Source organism: Schistocerca cancellata, chromosome 8 (assembly GCF_023864275.1).
Source record: "Schistocerca cancellata isolate TAMUIC-IGC-003103 chromosome 8, iqSchCanc2.1, whole genome shotgun sequence".
NCBI lineage: Eukaryota > Metazoa > Arthropoda > Insecta > Orthoptera > Acrididae > Schistocerca > Schistocerca cancellata.
Window position 1 is genome coordinate 258,617,835 of NC_064633.1, and position 16,602 is coordinate 258,634,436.

Genomic DNA, 16,602 nt, shown 5'->3' on the forward strand with positions numbered 1-16,602 from the left:
TGTGTGATGTCCTTAGGTTAGTTAGGTTTAAGTAGTTCTAAGTTCTAGGGGACTGATGGCCTCAGATGTTAGGTCCCATAGTGCTCAGAGCCATTTGAACCATTTTTGAACAAAAGCAAAACGAGAATAATGGAATGTAGTCGAATTAAGTCGGGTGATGCTGAGGGAATTAGATTAGGAAATGAGACATTTAAAGTAGTAAAGGAGTTTTGCTATTTGGGAAGCAAAATAACTGATGATGGTCGAAGTAGAGAGGATATAAAATGTAGATTGGCAATGGTGAGGAAAGCGATTCTGAAGAAGAGAAATTTGTTAACATCGAGTATAGATTTAAGTGTCAGGAAGTCATTTCTGAAAGTATTTGTATGGAGTGTAGCCATGTATGGAGTGAAACATGGACGATAAATAGTTTGGACATGAAGAGAATAGAAGCTTTCGAAATGTGGTGCTACAGAAGAATGCTGAAGATAAGGTGGGTAGATCACATAACTAATGAGGAGGTATTGAATAGAATTGGAGAGAAGAGGAGTTTGTGGCACAACTTGACAAGAAGAAGGGACCGGTTGGTAGGACATGTTCTGATGCATCAAGGGATCACAAATTTAGCATTGGAGGGCAGCGTGGAGGGTAAAAATCGTAGAGGGAGACCGAGAGATGAATACACTAAGCAGATTCAGAAGGATGTAGGTTGCAGTAAGTGCTGGGAGATGAAGAAGCTTGCACAGGATAGAGTAGCATGGAGAGCTGCATTAAACAAGTCTCAGGACTGAAGACCACAACAACAACAACAACAACAACAAGGGGGCAGGATTCGAACCTGCGACCGTAGCAGCCGGGTGGTTCCGGACTGAAGCGCCTAGAACCGCTCGCTCACAGCGGCCGACTACTTGGCCGTCTATTGACTGAGACGTTAGAGAAATGGTTTCTCGGTGTCAGTTGTGTCGTGTGGCCAAACCGAATAACGCTCTTCAACAGGGATTCCTTAGTTCTGAGCGTGAATCTTGCCCCATGATTATGTGGGGCCCTTACCTTGCCTTACCAAAAGAGGTCATCGGTATGTATTATTATTGACACCTTTCCGAGCTTTACCTGGCATCTTCCGAGTCGTAATGTGACTGCTGCCACCACCATTGCGCATTTAACTAACGTATTTAGTGTTTTTGGAACCCCTAAGCAAATCATTAGTGATAATGCGCCGGCTTATGTTGCGGCTCCCTTCAAGGCCTTCTGTTTTGAACGCGGTGTTAAGCATGTAACTACCACTTCGTATTATCGGAAGGGGTCCTGTGCGGAAAGGGTCAATCGTAACCTTAAATCCGCACTCATTATCTTTCATCAGAAGTCTCGCAGTAAGTAGGATTCTAGTCTTCCTTGGCTTAGTTTTGCCTTCAATGCCGCCATCCATGAGGCTTTGAAGGCTGCTCCGGTTTCCTTGATGCTTGCTTATCCTGTTAATTCGCCCCTTTCGAATTTATGGGGGATTCAGGAACTAATTCGTGTGGAGATCACCCCTCAGGTCGTCAGGGAAAACTGGAATCCTGCGAGGCGCATTATTCTCAGGGCCCACAACAAACAAGCTGGTCGCTATAACCTGGCTCTAAGCACTATGGAACTCAACATCTGAGGTCATCAGTCCCCTAGACTTAGAACTTCTTAAACCTGACTAACCTAAGGACATCATCCACATCCATGCCCGAGACAGGATTCGAACCTGCGACCGTAGCAGCAGTGCGGTTCCGGACTGAAGCGCCTCGAACCGCTCGGCCACAGCAGCTGGCTTCTTTATAACCGTAATTAGCGAGCCTCCAGGGGCAAGCCGGGAGATCAGGTGTATGTCTGCGTGTTCAGTCCCCGTTTTTTGGGTCTGGGTATGATTATGCGGATTTTAGGCCCAGTTAATCTACTGGATAAGGAAAACCTTACTGGTAAGCAATACAGGGTCCACCTTAATCAAATTAAGTTTGGGTAGCCCGTTAGTTTGGTCTCCTAACCCCCCCCCCCCCCCCCCCCCCTCTCTCCTCTCCCGGGTTTCTCCTTGAGAGGAGGAGGTTGAGCCGTGCCTCGGCTAGCGTTGGTGCTGTTTGTAGATTTCTGTCCTCTGTTGGAGGCCAGACCGTATCATTTAGTTGACATGGTTGCGGCTCTTTGCCTTCTTCTCGTATTGACTGGCGCCACTTGGTTTCGCAAGTGTTGCCTGTCCGCTAGTGGCAGCAGCGACGGTTATCGATGTGTAGTAATTGTGATCAGTTGCCTGTCTTTTTAAATTAACCTTGGCCGGCCGCGGTGGTCTAGCGGTTCTGGCGCTGCAGTCCGGAACCGTGGGACTGCTACGGTCGCAGGTTCGAATCCTGCCTCGGGCATGGGTGTGTGTGATGTCCTTAGGTTAGTTCGGTTTAAGTAGTTCTAAGTTCTAGGGGACTTATGACCTAAGATGTTGAGTCCCATAGTGCTCAGAGCCATTTGACCATTTAAATTAACCTTGCTATTGAATTGCTGTTTTACAGTATGTTAAATTTTTTTATGGTTGTCGTTCTTGGCGTTAAAGGCCATCAAGCGTGACTGTGGTTACTTGCCTTTAAATTTTAATTGGGATCGCATTAACTTGTTTGCTGTGTCTGTATTTTATGCTCATTTGGTAAATTGTAACGCACTGAAAGCACTATTAATTACACAGTTGTTTATTCCTTCATTAATAACGTGTGATATCTTTATTTATTGCTGAGTATGGAATTACCGTTTTAAAACAAATGTAATTGCAAAAGGGAACCAATAGTAACTGATTGCGACCCCGTTCCCAATCGTAACCGAATCCTGCCTTCCTTGACTAACAGGTCTCACTTTTACTTGAAATGTTTTAGTCCATCTAATATTGAAGCTGAGCTAGATTCTAGTCTGGGGGAGTTTGCTGCTTCGTTCATAAAAGTAAAATATTGGATACAGAGTGTAAGCGATGCACTACGAGCCCACAAGATGAACATCGCTGAGATCTACCAAATAAGGTGACCACGCTAGAAACTGTAATGAAAATCAGCGAAATGGTGTTGAATGACTGTCGAGCGAAAGTAGACGACAAGGTAGCAGACAGCAGACACCACAGGTTTCCAAAAAAGGTTGTTGGTCGCATATTGACTGAAAATTTCAAAATTAGCTGTGCACAAGATGGGTGCCGGATTTACTCACAATGGAACAAAAAACAGCTGCATAACGATGTTTCAGTCGAATGTGTGGCGCTGTTTCGTTGCAACAAAGCCGTTTTGCGTCGGTTCATAAGCACGAATGAAACATGGGTCTATCACTTTACACCTGAGGCGAAGGGACAGTAAAAACGGTGTACTGAAAGGGGAGAAAGCTCCAAATAAGCTGAGACAGTTTCATCTGCATACAAGATCATGGCGCCAGTTTTTGTGGGAATCATATGGCTCTGAGCACTGTGGGACTTAACATCTGAGGTCATCAGTCCCCTAGAACGTAGACCTACTTAAACCTAACCAACCTAAGGACATCACACACATCCATGCCCGAGGCAGGATTCGAACCTGCGACCGTAGCGTCGCGCGGTTCTAGACTGAAGCGTCTAGAACCGCTCGGTCAATGGGCTGGCTTTGTGGGAATCGCGTGGGATAATTTTCATTATTTTCAAAATGGAAAGGCAATCAATGTTGATGCGAACATACTGCAGCATTTGAGTGATGAAATGAAATAGAAAGGGCCTCGTTTAGCGACAAAGAAAATTTGTTTCATCACCACAGTGGACCACTTGACACATCCATAATCGTCACGGCCAAAATGATGGAGTTAAAGTTCGAATTGCTTCCTCGTGCACGCTGTTCGCCTGATTTAGCCCTCTTTGATTGTTTTCTGTTTCCAAACTTGAAAATATGGCCTGGTGATAAAGGATTTGCCAAAAATAAACGAGTGCGAACATGCAGTTGATGGTTATTTTGCGCAGCCTGACGGTTCCGCTGTAAACATGGTATCGAAACTACTAAACATCCCTAGGAAAGCGTACCAAGCTAGACTGGGTAGAGAAATGATCGTGTTTTTCCCGAAATTTTTGTGTTTCTCTGTTTCCGAGACAAATCACGTAGCATCATATATTCCACACGTCTGTGTGGAAGTAGCAAGTCCTTAGTAACCATTTCTCACGAACGTGGTAGCTACGGGCAAAACTGTCTCACCCTGCGAACCATTGTGGAGTAGATGGCAGAGGGTAAGTATCGGTCATGAGAGCTTTTTGTCGTTCCAATCACGTAAAGAGCGTGGGAAGAATGATTATTTAAGTAACTCTGTGCGTGCAGTAATTAATCTAAGCTTGTCCTCACGGTCCCTATGGGAGCGATGTGTACGGGTTCGCAGCATTTTACTGGATTCGTCATTTAAAGCCAGTTCTTGTAACTTTGTTAGCAGGCTTTCTCGAGATAGTTTCCGTCTACCTTCAAGATCCTGCCAGTTCAGTTCTTTTAACGTCTCTGATACACTTTCCCACGGGTCGAACAAACCTGTGACGATTCGTATTGCCGTTCTCAGTATACGATCAATATCCCACGGTAGTCCTATTTGGTACAGGTCCCACACACTTGAGCAGTATTCTAGAATGGGTCGCAAGAGTGATTTGTAAGCGATCTCCTTTGTAGAGTGATTGCATTTCCCTGGTATTATATCGATAAACTGAACGCTGCTACCTGCCTTACCCACGTCGGAACCTAAGTGATCTCTCCATTTCATATTCCTACTAAGTATTATACCCAGGTATTTGTATGAGTTGGCCGTTTCCAATTGCCTGTCAGTGATGTTATAATCATAGGATACTACATTTTTTTTCGTTTTGTGAAGTGCACCATTTCACATTTCTGACATTTAAAGCAAGTTGCGAATCTCCCCACCATTTTGAAATCCTGTCAAAGTATGACTGAATATTTGTACAGCTTTGTTCAGATTGTTCTTCGTTGTAGATAGGTGTATCATAAGTGGAAAGTCTGAGGTTACTATTAATATTCTACGAAGTATCATTAATATACAACATGAACAGCAAATCACCCAATATACTTCTGTGTCGTACAACCGGGATTACACATGTCGACGGCTCTCCATCCAGGATATAATGTTGCCTCCTCCAGTTGTCCAGTTGTGCCCTTAATTACGGTGGTTGTGAGAAATCGTTATTAAGGACACTGTGACATGTTGCTCCCTCCGAACAGATGGGTGGCATGTCTGATGGTTACAATTTTTGTACTGTGATGCAAGCAACAGATGTAGCTTGAAAACGACCAAGGACGTTCAATTAGAAAAAAAAAATTCAAATGTGTGTGAAATCTTATGGGACTTAACTGCTAAGGTCATCAGTCCCTAAGCTTACACACTACTTATCCTAAATTATCCGAAGGACAAACGCACACACACCCATGCCAGAGGGAGGACTCCTCGTACCTCCGCCGGTATCAGCCAGTTAGCAAAAAGTTGAATCGTGAAACAAGTGATTACTTTAAAATAAAACAGTCTATGCAGGAAAATGATTTCCCCCAAGATAGTAAACACGTCTTATGGCGATACACAAGGAAAACATATGAAACTCTCTGGAAGAAAGACAACCTACTTAAAGAAAAACCAAAATTGTTTGAAGAACTCTTTGCCTTGTATGTTTCAGTACGTGGCGGCGTAGATATTTAATCGATACTTAAAAAATTGTTGGGCGTACGATTACGGAAAACTTCAGTCTTGTACACTTTTCAACAAAGCTTCAGTATGATTGAACTAAAATGATACTTCACCATGTAAAATCGTGAATAATCCAGACAACTTGCTAAAATACTGTTGTTGACATTAGCAGCGATAGACGAGTCCGATAATACTACCGTCCGTACAAACAAAACACTCGAGTTATCATCCTATCGTGACTCTTCACGTCTGTACCCTGATTACCTTGCGCACAACATTCTGTGACGCACATGTTGCTACTTTAATACTCTGGGACCACCGCGTGAAACTCAGGCGGCATAATTTGTCATACGTGTCAGCACTACCCACTACCGCTCGCTTTGACTTGCAATCACAGGGCAGATCTCGGTGCAGACAACTGTAGTTAGAACAAACTTTCAGAGGGGTCTTCTATGGGTTGCTGTTAAAGTTCTTACCACTTTAAGGCTGCGATCTGTTGCTTGTACACGCACGAATTAAACGCCGGGTGGAGTACGGTTCAATACATGCGGGTCAGAATATATTTCCTGGTCAAGTGAGAGTTGATAAAAGTTATTTGAGAAAACTATGGCTTCCTCGGCGAATCACGCGAAATTCTCTCGTGTTGTCAGCCGAGTAACAGAGTCATTATGAAGCAACGTTTCGATTACTTTTCTACCCGTCATCTTCGGATAAAGTACCGTGTTCCGGCAGATAGCGTTGCAGGCAGCGGATGACACTGCCATTCAACACCGGGTCTCGACGTCCGGACCCTTTACAATCACGGTCCCCCATCACCGTCTAAGTCACGCATTTCTAGTAGCACAATTTGTCCTTCCGTGTTGTTTCGGTAGAGAAACACAGTCCAAAGTCCGATAGTGCTATTCCTACAGGAACCTGGTACTTCGCCTGAGGACGAGAGCAGGAAACTTGTCGAAAAGATGGTGCGAAACAACCATGCTACTCGACTGACAAACTGTTAACTGAACGTTCGAATGTTACTATTCTGTGCGGCTCGTCTACAAGGATAAGTTTATATAACTGGTGGGAATTGCTTATAATGAACTAGTTTCGTTGATTATGTATGACAACTTAATCCCATGTTAATGTTTGTTTGAGGTGAAGTTTGTAATAAGTAGCAGGTTCGACGATGTTCGTGAGACCTATTGCAATGGCGTGAACGGCAGCGCACTGTCCTCTAAGGTCGTACACCGTCCGTCTATAAAGTACAAGACTAATTTTATTCCTGGCGAATTTGCGAAGCCAGCGCAGTAACTACGATTGCAACTTGAACTAACAATTGTAAAGAATAGATGTGCATTCAACCAATCAGTTGTGAGCAGGCAGAGTACCAATGGTGTGTCAACGTTATTGTTTCAGAAATCCTAACGGAGCAACAACACTAAATCAATTGTTCAAGACATTACCTAGCCGGCCGGAGTGGCCGAGCGGTTGTAGGCGCTACAGTCTGGAGCCAAGCGACCGCTACGGTCGCAGGTTCGAATCCTGCCTCGGGCATGGATGTGTGTGATGTCCTTAGGTTAGTTAGGTTTAATTAGTTCTAAGTTCTAGGCGACTGATGACCTCAGACGTTAAGTCGCATAGTGCTCAGAGCCATTTTTGAGCCACATTACCTAGAATGTTTTGCGAAAGAGAAAAGTATACAAAGTTTGTCCTGCAAATCTTGACTTCCGAACAGAAACAACGAAGCATAGACGCCTGCCACGACTTGACTGAAATGCAAAACCCAGGAGAATTCTTTTCTGGAAAAAATCGTCACTGGTGTTGAGACTTCATATTATCGATACGAACCTACTGCAAAGCGACACAGTGCAGAAATTTACACGACGCGTCGGCGCTTTAACGACATAACCAATGTTCAAGCCAGTGTGACGCACGAGTCGAACAACATCCTGAAGAAGGACTTTCTGACCGTTTCAAGTGATTGTATGAACGATCTGTGCGTTGTACTCAGTTGGAGTAGACTATGTGAGACACATGAAGCATTAAAACCATCATCTTAACGTTTCTCAATTTTGTATTAATCCAGTCACGATCTTTTTGAAGTGACGGGGTATATCAGTGTTCAGGTCTTGGTTCTGCACAAAATTTTAACTCACACATGCAGCTGTGTAGCGTACGACTGCAAAGAACAGAGGAATTGCAGCTCAGCTATTTTTGGGTGCGGTTCATCGTTACGGATTGAAACTTAAGCACGTTCAACTGTCAAAACTATACATGATTGTCTTATTGGGATAGCCGCGATCGTTCTTTGAATAAAAATATGGCATTTCAGTCTTTGAATGCTATTTTTTTTATTTTCAGTAACCGGTTTCAGGCTAGCTGCCAATCTTCAGATCATATATTGCAGTTTCAGAGTAACCAGTCAGTACAGAACTATTGGTTCGCTGTTATGACAGATTAAAACCGGTTACTGGAAATAAAAAACAAAATAGCGATCAAAGACTGAAATGCCGTATTTTTAAGTTCAAATGTGTTTCATTAAAACATCCAGCTGTTTTATCTGTGGTTATTAATTCACATGGTCAGTTTCGAAATTACAGAATTTAACTTTTAGACGTATTTTTGGCAGCCCAACTCAACCGAAACAGTGGTACACATGAACTGGTACGAAACGTAACAACATCGAAAATCAGTAGTGCTACTGTCAGCATAAAACACACCCGTTCTTGTGTGCACCCACTACATGGAGACTTAACGCACGCTTTCGTATAGTGTGCACAGAAGAACCTGCAAATTTTATGCTTGCAGTAGCACAAAAAATTTTCAATTGGAATACTTTATGTACTTCAGTGTTTCAGGTTAGCTGGACTGCCCCAAGGACGTCAGAACATGAAATAGTATAGTTCCGGATTCTAGCATTTGAATGAAATACTGTCAATGAAACAGTTTAATCGCTTATCCAAAAATATTATACCAAAACGGTTTCGTTAAGCTTCAGTTAGGGTTAAATATTGGTTTAGACACAGAAAATGACGAAACAGTCTTCTGCTGGTGCTCCGCGAGTAATCTCAGAGCTGAGATGGTGTGAGATTACTCCGCGGGAGGGTGTTGTCCCGATAAATTGAGAGGCCGGCATATAAAAAGAGAATGGCGCGGGTCCTCGCAAGTTCCCAGAGTCGACGCAGACATGCTGCTGCTGCTCCTGCTGGTGGTTGGCAGCTGCGCCACCGCCGCGTCTGCGCAGAACGACAGCTTCCCCGATGACTTCCTGTTCGCCGTCTCCACCGCCGCCTATCAGATAGAGGGCGCCTGGGACGCCGACGGTGAGTCCCCCCTACATCCTGTTTGGGGTGAGGAGAGATTGGGGGCCGGAGGTGGGAGGTAGGGGAGGGTACGGTTCTCAGTTGTTTTTTATCACCTACGTAAGCAAGCGGGGCGATATCATTGGATACTAATGCAGAGGTTCTACATTAGATTTCCGGTGACAATTGGATTTTTTATCCGGGGGCAGGGGCCACTGAGCTACTCGCGACAATAACCGTTCAACTTTCGAATAGCGTGCAAAATAAACAAACATTTAAATCCAGAATGAGATTTTCACTCTGCAGCGGAGTGTGCGCTGATATGAAACTTCCTGGCAGATTAAAGCTGTGTAAAATTTGGAAGGTAGGAGACGAGATACTGGCAGAAGTAAAGCTGTGAGGACGGGGCGTGAGTCGTCCTTGGGTAGCTCAGTTGGTAGAGCACTTGCCCGCGAAAGGTAAAGGTCCCGAGTTCGAGTCTCGGTCCGGCACACAGTTTTAATCTGCCAGGAAGCTTCAAACAATTAAATCTTTCCGTGTGAGCTTTAATTTCTCTTATTTTATCACGATGATCATGAATCCTATGTAGATTGGCGTCAACAAAGTATTTTCGCTTTTGTAGAAGGAAGTTGGTGATTGAAATTCTGTCAGAAGATCACGCCGTTACGAAAAAGGCCTTTGTTTTAATGTTGCCATCCTAATTTGCGTATCATGTCTGCGGCAAGCTCTCCCCTGTTTCTCGATAATACAAAACGAGCTGCCCTTCTCTGAAATTCTTCCGTGTCCTCCATCAATCCCATCTGGTAAGGATCTCGTACCGAGCAGCAATACTCCAGAAGAGGACGGAGAAACGTAGTGTAGGCAGTGTCTTTAGTACACTACTGGCCATTAAAATTGCTACGCCACGAAGATGACGTGCTACAGACGCGAAATTTAACCGACAGGAAGAAGATGCTGTGATTAGCTTTTCAGAGCATTCACACAAGGTTGGCGCCGGTGCCCACACCTTCTACGTGCTGACATGAGGAAAGTTTCCAACCGATTTCTCATACACAAACTGCAGTTGACCGGCGTTGCCTGGAGAAACGTTGTTATGTTGCCTCGTGTAGGGAGGAGAAATGTGTACCGTCACGTTTCCGACTTTGATAAAGGTCGGATTGTAGCCTATCGCGATTGCGGTTTATCGTATCGCGACGTTGCTGCTCTCGTTGGTCGAGATCCAATGACTGTTACCAGAATATCGAATCGGTGGGTTCAGGAGGGTAATACGGAACGCCCAACGACCTCGTATCACTAGCAGTCGAGATGACAGGCATCTTATCCGCATGGCTGTAACGGATCGTGCAGTAACGTCTCCATCCCTGAGTCAACAGATGGGAACGTTTGCAAGACAATAACCATCTGCACGAACAGTTCGACGACGTTTGCAGCAGCATGGACTATCAGCTCGGAAACCATGGCTGCAGTTACCCCCGATGCTGCATCACAGACAGGAACGCTTGCGGTGGAGTACTCAACGACGAACCTGGGTACACGAATGGCAAAACGTCATTTTTTCGGATGAATCCCGGTTCTGTTTACAGCATCATGATGGTCGCATCCGTGTTTGGCGACATCGCGGTGAACGCACATTGGAAGCGGGTATTCGTCAGCGCCATACTGGTGTATCACCCGGCGTGATGGTATGGGGTGCCATTGGTTACACGTCTCGGCCACCTCTTGTTCGGATTGACGGCACTTTGAACAGTGGACGTTACATTTCAGATTTGTTACGACCCGTGGCTCTACCCTTCATTCGATCCCTGCGAAAACCTACATTTCAGCAGGATAATGCACGACATCATGTTGCTGGTCCTGTACGGGCCTTTCTGGATACAGAAAATGTTCGACTGCTGCCCTGGCCAGCACATTCTCCAGATCTCTCACCAATTTAAAACATCTGGTCAATGGTGGCCGAGCAACTGGTTCGTCACAATATGCCAGTCACTACTCTTGATGAACTGTGGTACATGTTGAAGCTGCATGGGCAGCTGTATCTGTACACGCCATCTAAGCTCTGTTTGACTCAATGCCCAGGCGCATCAAGGCCGTTATTATGGCCAGAGGTGGTTGTTCTGGGTATTGATTTCTCAGGATCTATGCACCCAATTTGTGTGAAAATGTAATCTAATCACATGTCAGTTGTAGTATAATACATTTGTCCAATGAATACCCGTTTATCATCTGTATTTCTTCTTGGTGTAGCAATTTTAATGGCCAGTACTGTAGATTAGGCTTTTGTCTACACGGATGTCTTCCTTATTTAATAGATTCTGCAGCTTGTAAGTGTTTTACCAATAAAACGCAGTCTTTCGTTCGCCTTCCCCGTAAAATTTACTACAACATTTACTATGTAATCGTTCCAATTAAAGTAGTTTGCAATTGTAATCACTAAGTACTCGTTGAATTCACTGCCTTTAGATTTGTGTCATTTATCGTGTAACCGAAATTTAACGGATTGATTTTAGTTCTCGTGTGGATGGCTTCAAATATCTGTTATTTAGAACCAATAGCAATTTTTCGCTCCATAGAGATATCTTACTTAAGACTTTTGCAATTGATTAGGATATTCTGATGACTTTACTAGACGGGAAATGACAGCATCATCTGCAGAATCTAAGACGTCTGCTGAGATTGTCTCCTAAATCATTTATATAGAGTAGGTACAGCAGGTAGCCTACATAATTTCCTTGGGGAACATCGAATATCACTTTTGTTTTACTGGATGACTTTTCGTGGATTACCAAGTAATGTGACCTGTCTCAAACGCTCATTTCCATTCCCATACCGCTATTAGCGTTCAATTCCGCAAGGAAGAGAGTGTACAAGTTTCTTCTGGTATGCCACATCCACCTGAAACCACTCCTGCAGAGCTAACAAACTGCGGTAATGTTGACTGATAAGTTTCACTTGAAAAGTTTGACAACGATTGTAATGGATGTTTTCTCGTTCGCCAGATGCCGAACATAGCACCTGAAGATGGGCGAAACCTGTTATGATTGTCATAAAATGTGACTGTATCTGAAATGAACAGAAGTTCACGTTACGCGTAATACCATTCTCCTTTGACGAACGTCTTTTTTTTTTTCAAAAAACTTGTATAAATACTACAATTTCAAGCACCTGACTCGCCAAAGTCTTCATCGTGACGATACCACAGTTCACAAACACCAATGCTGACATGGAAGTGACGCCAAACTAAGACTTCGATTGGCTAGTAATCCGTACGAGGCGAATGAGATGAAGGAGATGAACAGGTTACCATAATGGATTTTGCAAGTAAGATCCGATTGTGGGAATTCAGTTTGTTGTTTTCGTTCTTGTAATCTGACTGCAGACGGCGTAGCTCATGTTGATACATATCGTATTTATTTACTTCCAGATAGCTGGCGATGAAGTTGGACTGAAGGCTTCCTGAATCGTTACGTCACTTTCAGTTGAGAGGCGTCATTGGAAGAGACAGTATCATCCTGAGCAACTCAGGCGAATGGATACGACTGTTACTGTCCATGATATACAGGATGTAACAGAAATACATAGACAAGCCTCGAGAGATTGTAACGAGTACCTTGAGGAACACAATTTAGGGATATGTGGTTCAAATGGCTCTGAGCACCATGGGACTTAATATCGGAGGTCATCAGTCCCCTAGAACTTAGAACTACTTAAACCTAACTAACCTAAGGACATCACACACATCCATGCCCCAGGCAGGATTCGAACCTGCGATCATAGCAGTCGCGCGGTTCCGGAATGAAGCGCCTAGAACCGCTCGGTCACCGCGGCCGGTCTTAGGGATATGTGTATGAAGGTTTTTGCGGCGTCTCACTCCAATAAATTCTTTACGGGTTTCTCGCCGTATGAATTCATAGAGTGGACACGAGGTTTCTTCGCGTGTTCTGGCGAAGTGCCAATGCATCACAGTCCATCTCCTTATACACTCCTGGAAATGGAAAAAAGAACACATTGACACCGGTGTGTCAGACCCACCATAGTTGCTCCGGACACTGTGAGAGGGCTGTACAAGCAATGATCACACGCACGGCACAGCGGACACACCAGGAACCACGGTGTTGGCCGTCGAATGGCGCTAGCTGCGCAGCATTTGTGCACCGCCGCCGTCAGTGTCAGCCAGTTTGCCGTGGCATACGGAGCTCCATCGCAGTCTTTAACACTGGTAGCATGCCGCGACAGCGTGGACGTGAACCGTATGTGCAGTTGACGGACTTTGAGCGAGGGCGTATAGTGGGCATGCGGGAGGCCGGGTGGGCGTACCGCCGAATTGCTCAACACGTGGGGTGTGAGGTATCCACAGTACATCGATGTTGTCGCCAGTGGTCGGCGGAAGGTGCACGTGCCCGTCGACCTGGGACTGGACCGCAGCGACGCACGGATGCACGCCAAGACCGTAGGATCCTACGCAGTGCCGTAGGGGACCGCACCGCCACTTCCCAGCAAATTAGGGACACTGTTGCTCCTGGGGTATCGGCGAGGACCATTCGCAACCGTCTCCATGAAGCTGGGCTACGGTCCCGCACACCGTCTTCCGCTCACGCCCCAACATCGTGCAGCCCGCCTCCAGTGGTGTCGCGACAGGCGTGAATGGAGGGACGAATGGAGACGTGTCGTCTTCAGCGATGAGAGTCGCTTCTGCCTTGGTGCCAATGATGGTCGTATGCGTGTTTGGCGCCGTGCAGGTGAGCGCCACAATCAGGACTGCATACGACCGAGGCACACAGGGCCAACACCCGGCATCATGGTGTGGGGAGCGATCTCCTACACTGGCCGTACACCACTGGTGATCGTCGAGGGGACACTGAATAGTACACGGTACATCCAAACCGTCATCGAACCCATCGTTCTACCATTCCTAGACCGGCAAGGGAACTTGCTGTTCCAACAGGACAATGCACGTCCGCATGTATCCCGTGCCACCCAGCGTGCTCTAGAAGGTGTAAGTCAACTACCCTGGCCAGCAAGATCTCCGGATCTGTCCCCCATTGAGCATGTTTGGGACTGGATGAAGCGTCGTCTCACGCGGTCTGCACGTCCAGCACGAACGGTGGTCCAACTGAGGCGCCAGGTGGAAATGGCATGGCAAGCCGTTCCACAGGACTACATCCAGCATCTCTACGATCGTCTCCATGGGAGAATAGCAGCCTGCATTGCTGCGAAAGGTGGATATACACTGTACTAGTGCCGACATTGTGCATGCTCTGTTGCCTGTGTCTATGTGCCTGTGGTTCTGTCAGTGTGATCATGTGATGTATCTGACCCCAGGAATGTGTCAGTAAAGTTTCCCCTTCCTGGGACAATGAATTCACGGTGTTCTTATTTCAATTTCCAGGAGTGCACATGTATCTGCGCTCCACTGCTGTTTAACAGCATTCCGGCGTATTCTTGACGTAGCTGGTAATTAGCGTCCTCCGTCAATCGCTGCCCCACTTGATGCAGACTGGCGCGTCTCCCGTATTGCTGCTTCAAAAAAAAAAAAAAAAAAAAAAATGGTTCAAATGGCTCTGAGCACTATGGGACTCAACATCTTAGGTCATAAGTCCCCTAGAACTTAGAACTACTTAAACCTAACTAACCTAAGGACATCACACACACCCATGCCCGAGGCAGGATTCGAACCTGCGACCGTAGCAGTCCCGCGGTTCCGGACTGCAGCGCCAGAACCGCTACACCATCGCGGCCGGCTGCAGCTTCAGAGCCTGATGGCCGAGCTACGCTGAGGGTAACACCTTTATCTCGATTACCAGGATTCGACATTCCTTAATAAAGTTGTCCCAGAACCATTAACTGAGAAGATGAAAAATGTCTCTTCGAAAACAAAGATGTGCTTTTCCATTAAGCTGTGCTCGGTCAACTCAGACCCGTTTTTCTATACGAATCTTACATTGAGTATATGTTTAGTGCATCGTAGGGAGACACTGCACTGCCTTTGTCCAAAGAAGATGTTCCCCATTCGCAAGGAATGTGATAGATTCCAGATGAACGAAGATCGAAATCACTTTCCACCCTGCCCAGAAGGCTCCTTAATTTTGCAGATGGTAGAAACAGACTCTCTTACATTTGTTAAGCCAGGTTTCCATATGCAAGTAAAGTGTCGCCACAGCAAATGGCATGACGGCTGATATGGCAGGGTCACCGTTTGCTGCTATTTCCACATGCTCCTCTCAAAATTCTAGTTGCACGGTTTTTGTTAAGGCCTCAGCTGAGATTATTCGGACAGACATTGGTATTGTTATTTACGTTACGGTTTTAGAATTCAGCTAAGAATCTAACAAGAAGAAGAAAAAGCATAACTGTAGGATTTGGAAGTGGGTTTCGTACAGTATTTGGTCTTACACAAACCAAGTACCACTCATAAACAAAATTCATTGTTGAACCACCTTCTGATAACAAAAGTAAATTTCGAGTACTTGTTGAGCTGCGTATCGAGTTAAGTACTTTCTTGAGTGAAACTACAAATGATGCTTGACATCTTTCCAATATTTATACCACGTCCCTAAAACTGCAATGTTAACTTTCTGTGTGATGTGTTTCAGATGCTACTGACAATAGTCTCAAGACTCATTTGAAAGCTAATATTTTCACTTTTGCACTCCACATCAGTTAAATAACATGAAATATTAAAGTTATTCTATACCGAATTTTTGGAGCTATGCATCATGCAAGTGAACGAAAAGACACTGTAACATAGTTGATGTCCTGAATTAAGAGCAACACTCAGTCTGAAATTATAGTGCCACCAGTTTGCTCCTTACTTCCTTTCTAAATCTAGTGAACAAGTGTTTAAGGGCACTGAAGTTGCTAAATATAAGAATCCTAATATACTGCATGTGTATTCATCATTTGCAGAATTATGGGAGCTGCTATGAAAATAAAAACCACTTAACGCACACGCACGCGTGCCGCACACACACACACACACACACACACACATCTTATCACGCACACTCACACACACGCACACACACACACACACACACACACACACACACACACATCGTATCTATGCATTATATAACAGAAACATGTACATATATATGATTACTCTGTAATTCACAGTTAAGTGCCTGGCAGAGGGTTCATCGAACCACCTTCAAGCTATTACCGTACCAGTCCATTCTCGAAAGCGCACGGGAAAAACGAACACTTAAATCTTTTTCCATGCAGGCTTTTATTTTATTATAAGGATCGTTTCTTCCTATGTAGGTGGGCGCTAATGAAATGATTTTGCATTCGGAGCAGAATGCTGGTGTTTGATATTTTGTGAAGTATTCCTGCTGCAACGAAAAATGCATTTGTTTTAATGATTATTGTCCCAATTCACGTATCGTATCTATGGCTCTTTTGCCATGTAAATTAACTATTGTGTGTTCATGAAGTTTTTATGTAACGAAGATGCATTTCCTTTCATTGTAGCAGAAAAAAACGATAGTAAAAACGACGCGTTTTGGAGAGTTTTAAATGCGGTGTATCACTGAAGCTGCATATTTTCGTAATATACAGGTATAAATAGGAAAACCACCAAATACTTACGTTCGCTTCGCAAGCAGTGAAATCAGTATGATGGCTGTTGTTTTGCCGACGGTGGGGGAAAGGAAAGTGGCTCACA

General features: G+C 44.9%; 1 protein-coding gene across 1 annotated transcript in view; it reads left to right on the top strand.

The window, feature by feature from the left end:
- Positions 1 to 8,822: 8,822 nt before the first annotated feature.
- The window catches only part of LOC126094753 (myrosinase 1-like), a 317,488-nt gene continuing 309,708 nt past the window's right edge, over positions 8,823 to 16,602 (top strand). The window contains exon 1 of the mRNA XM_049909304.1: positions 8,823 to 8,960. Within this exon, the coding sequence (XP_049765261.1) occupies positions 8,825 to 8,960 (136 nt within the window). The 5' untranslated portion in view covers positions 8,823 to 8,824. The remainder of the gene's footprint in view (positions 8,961 to 16,602) is intronic.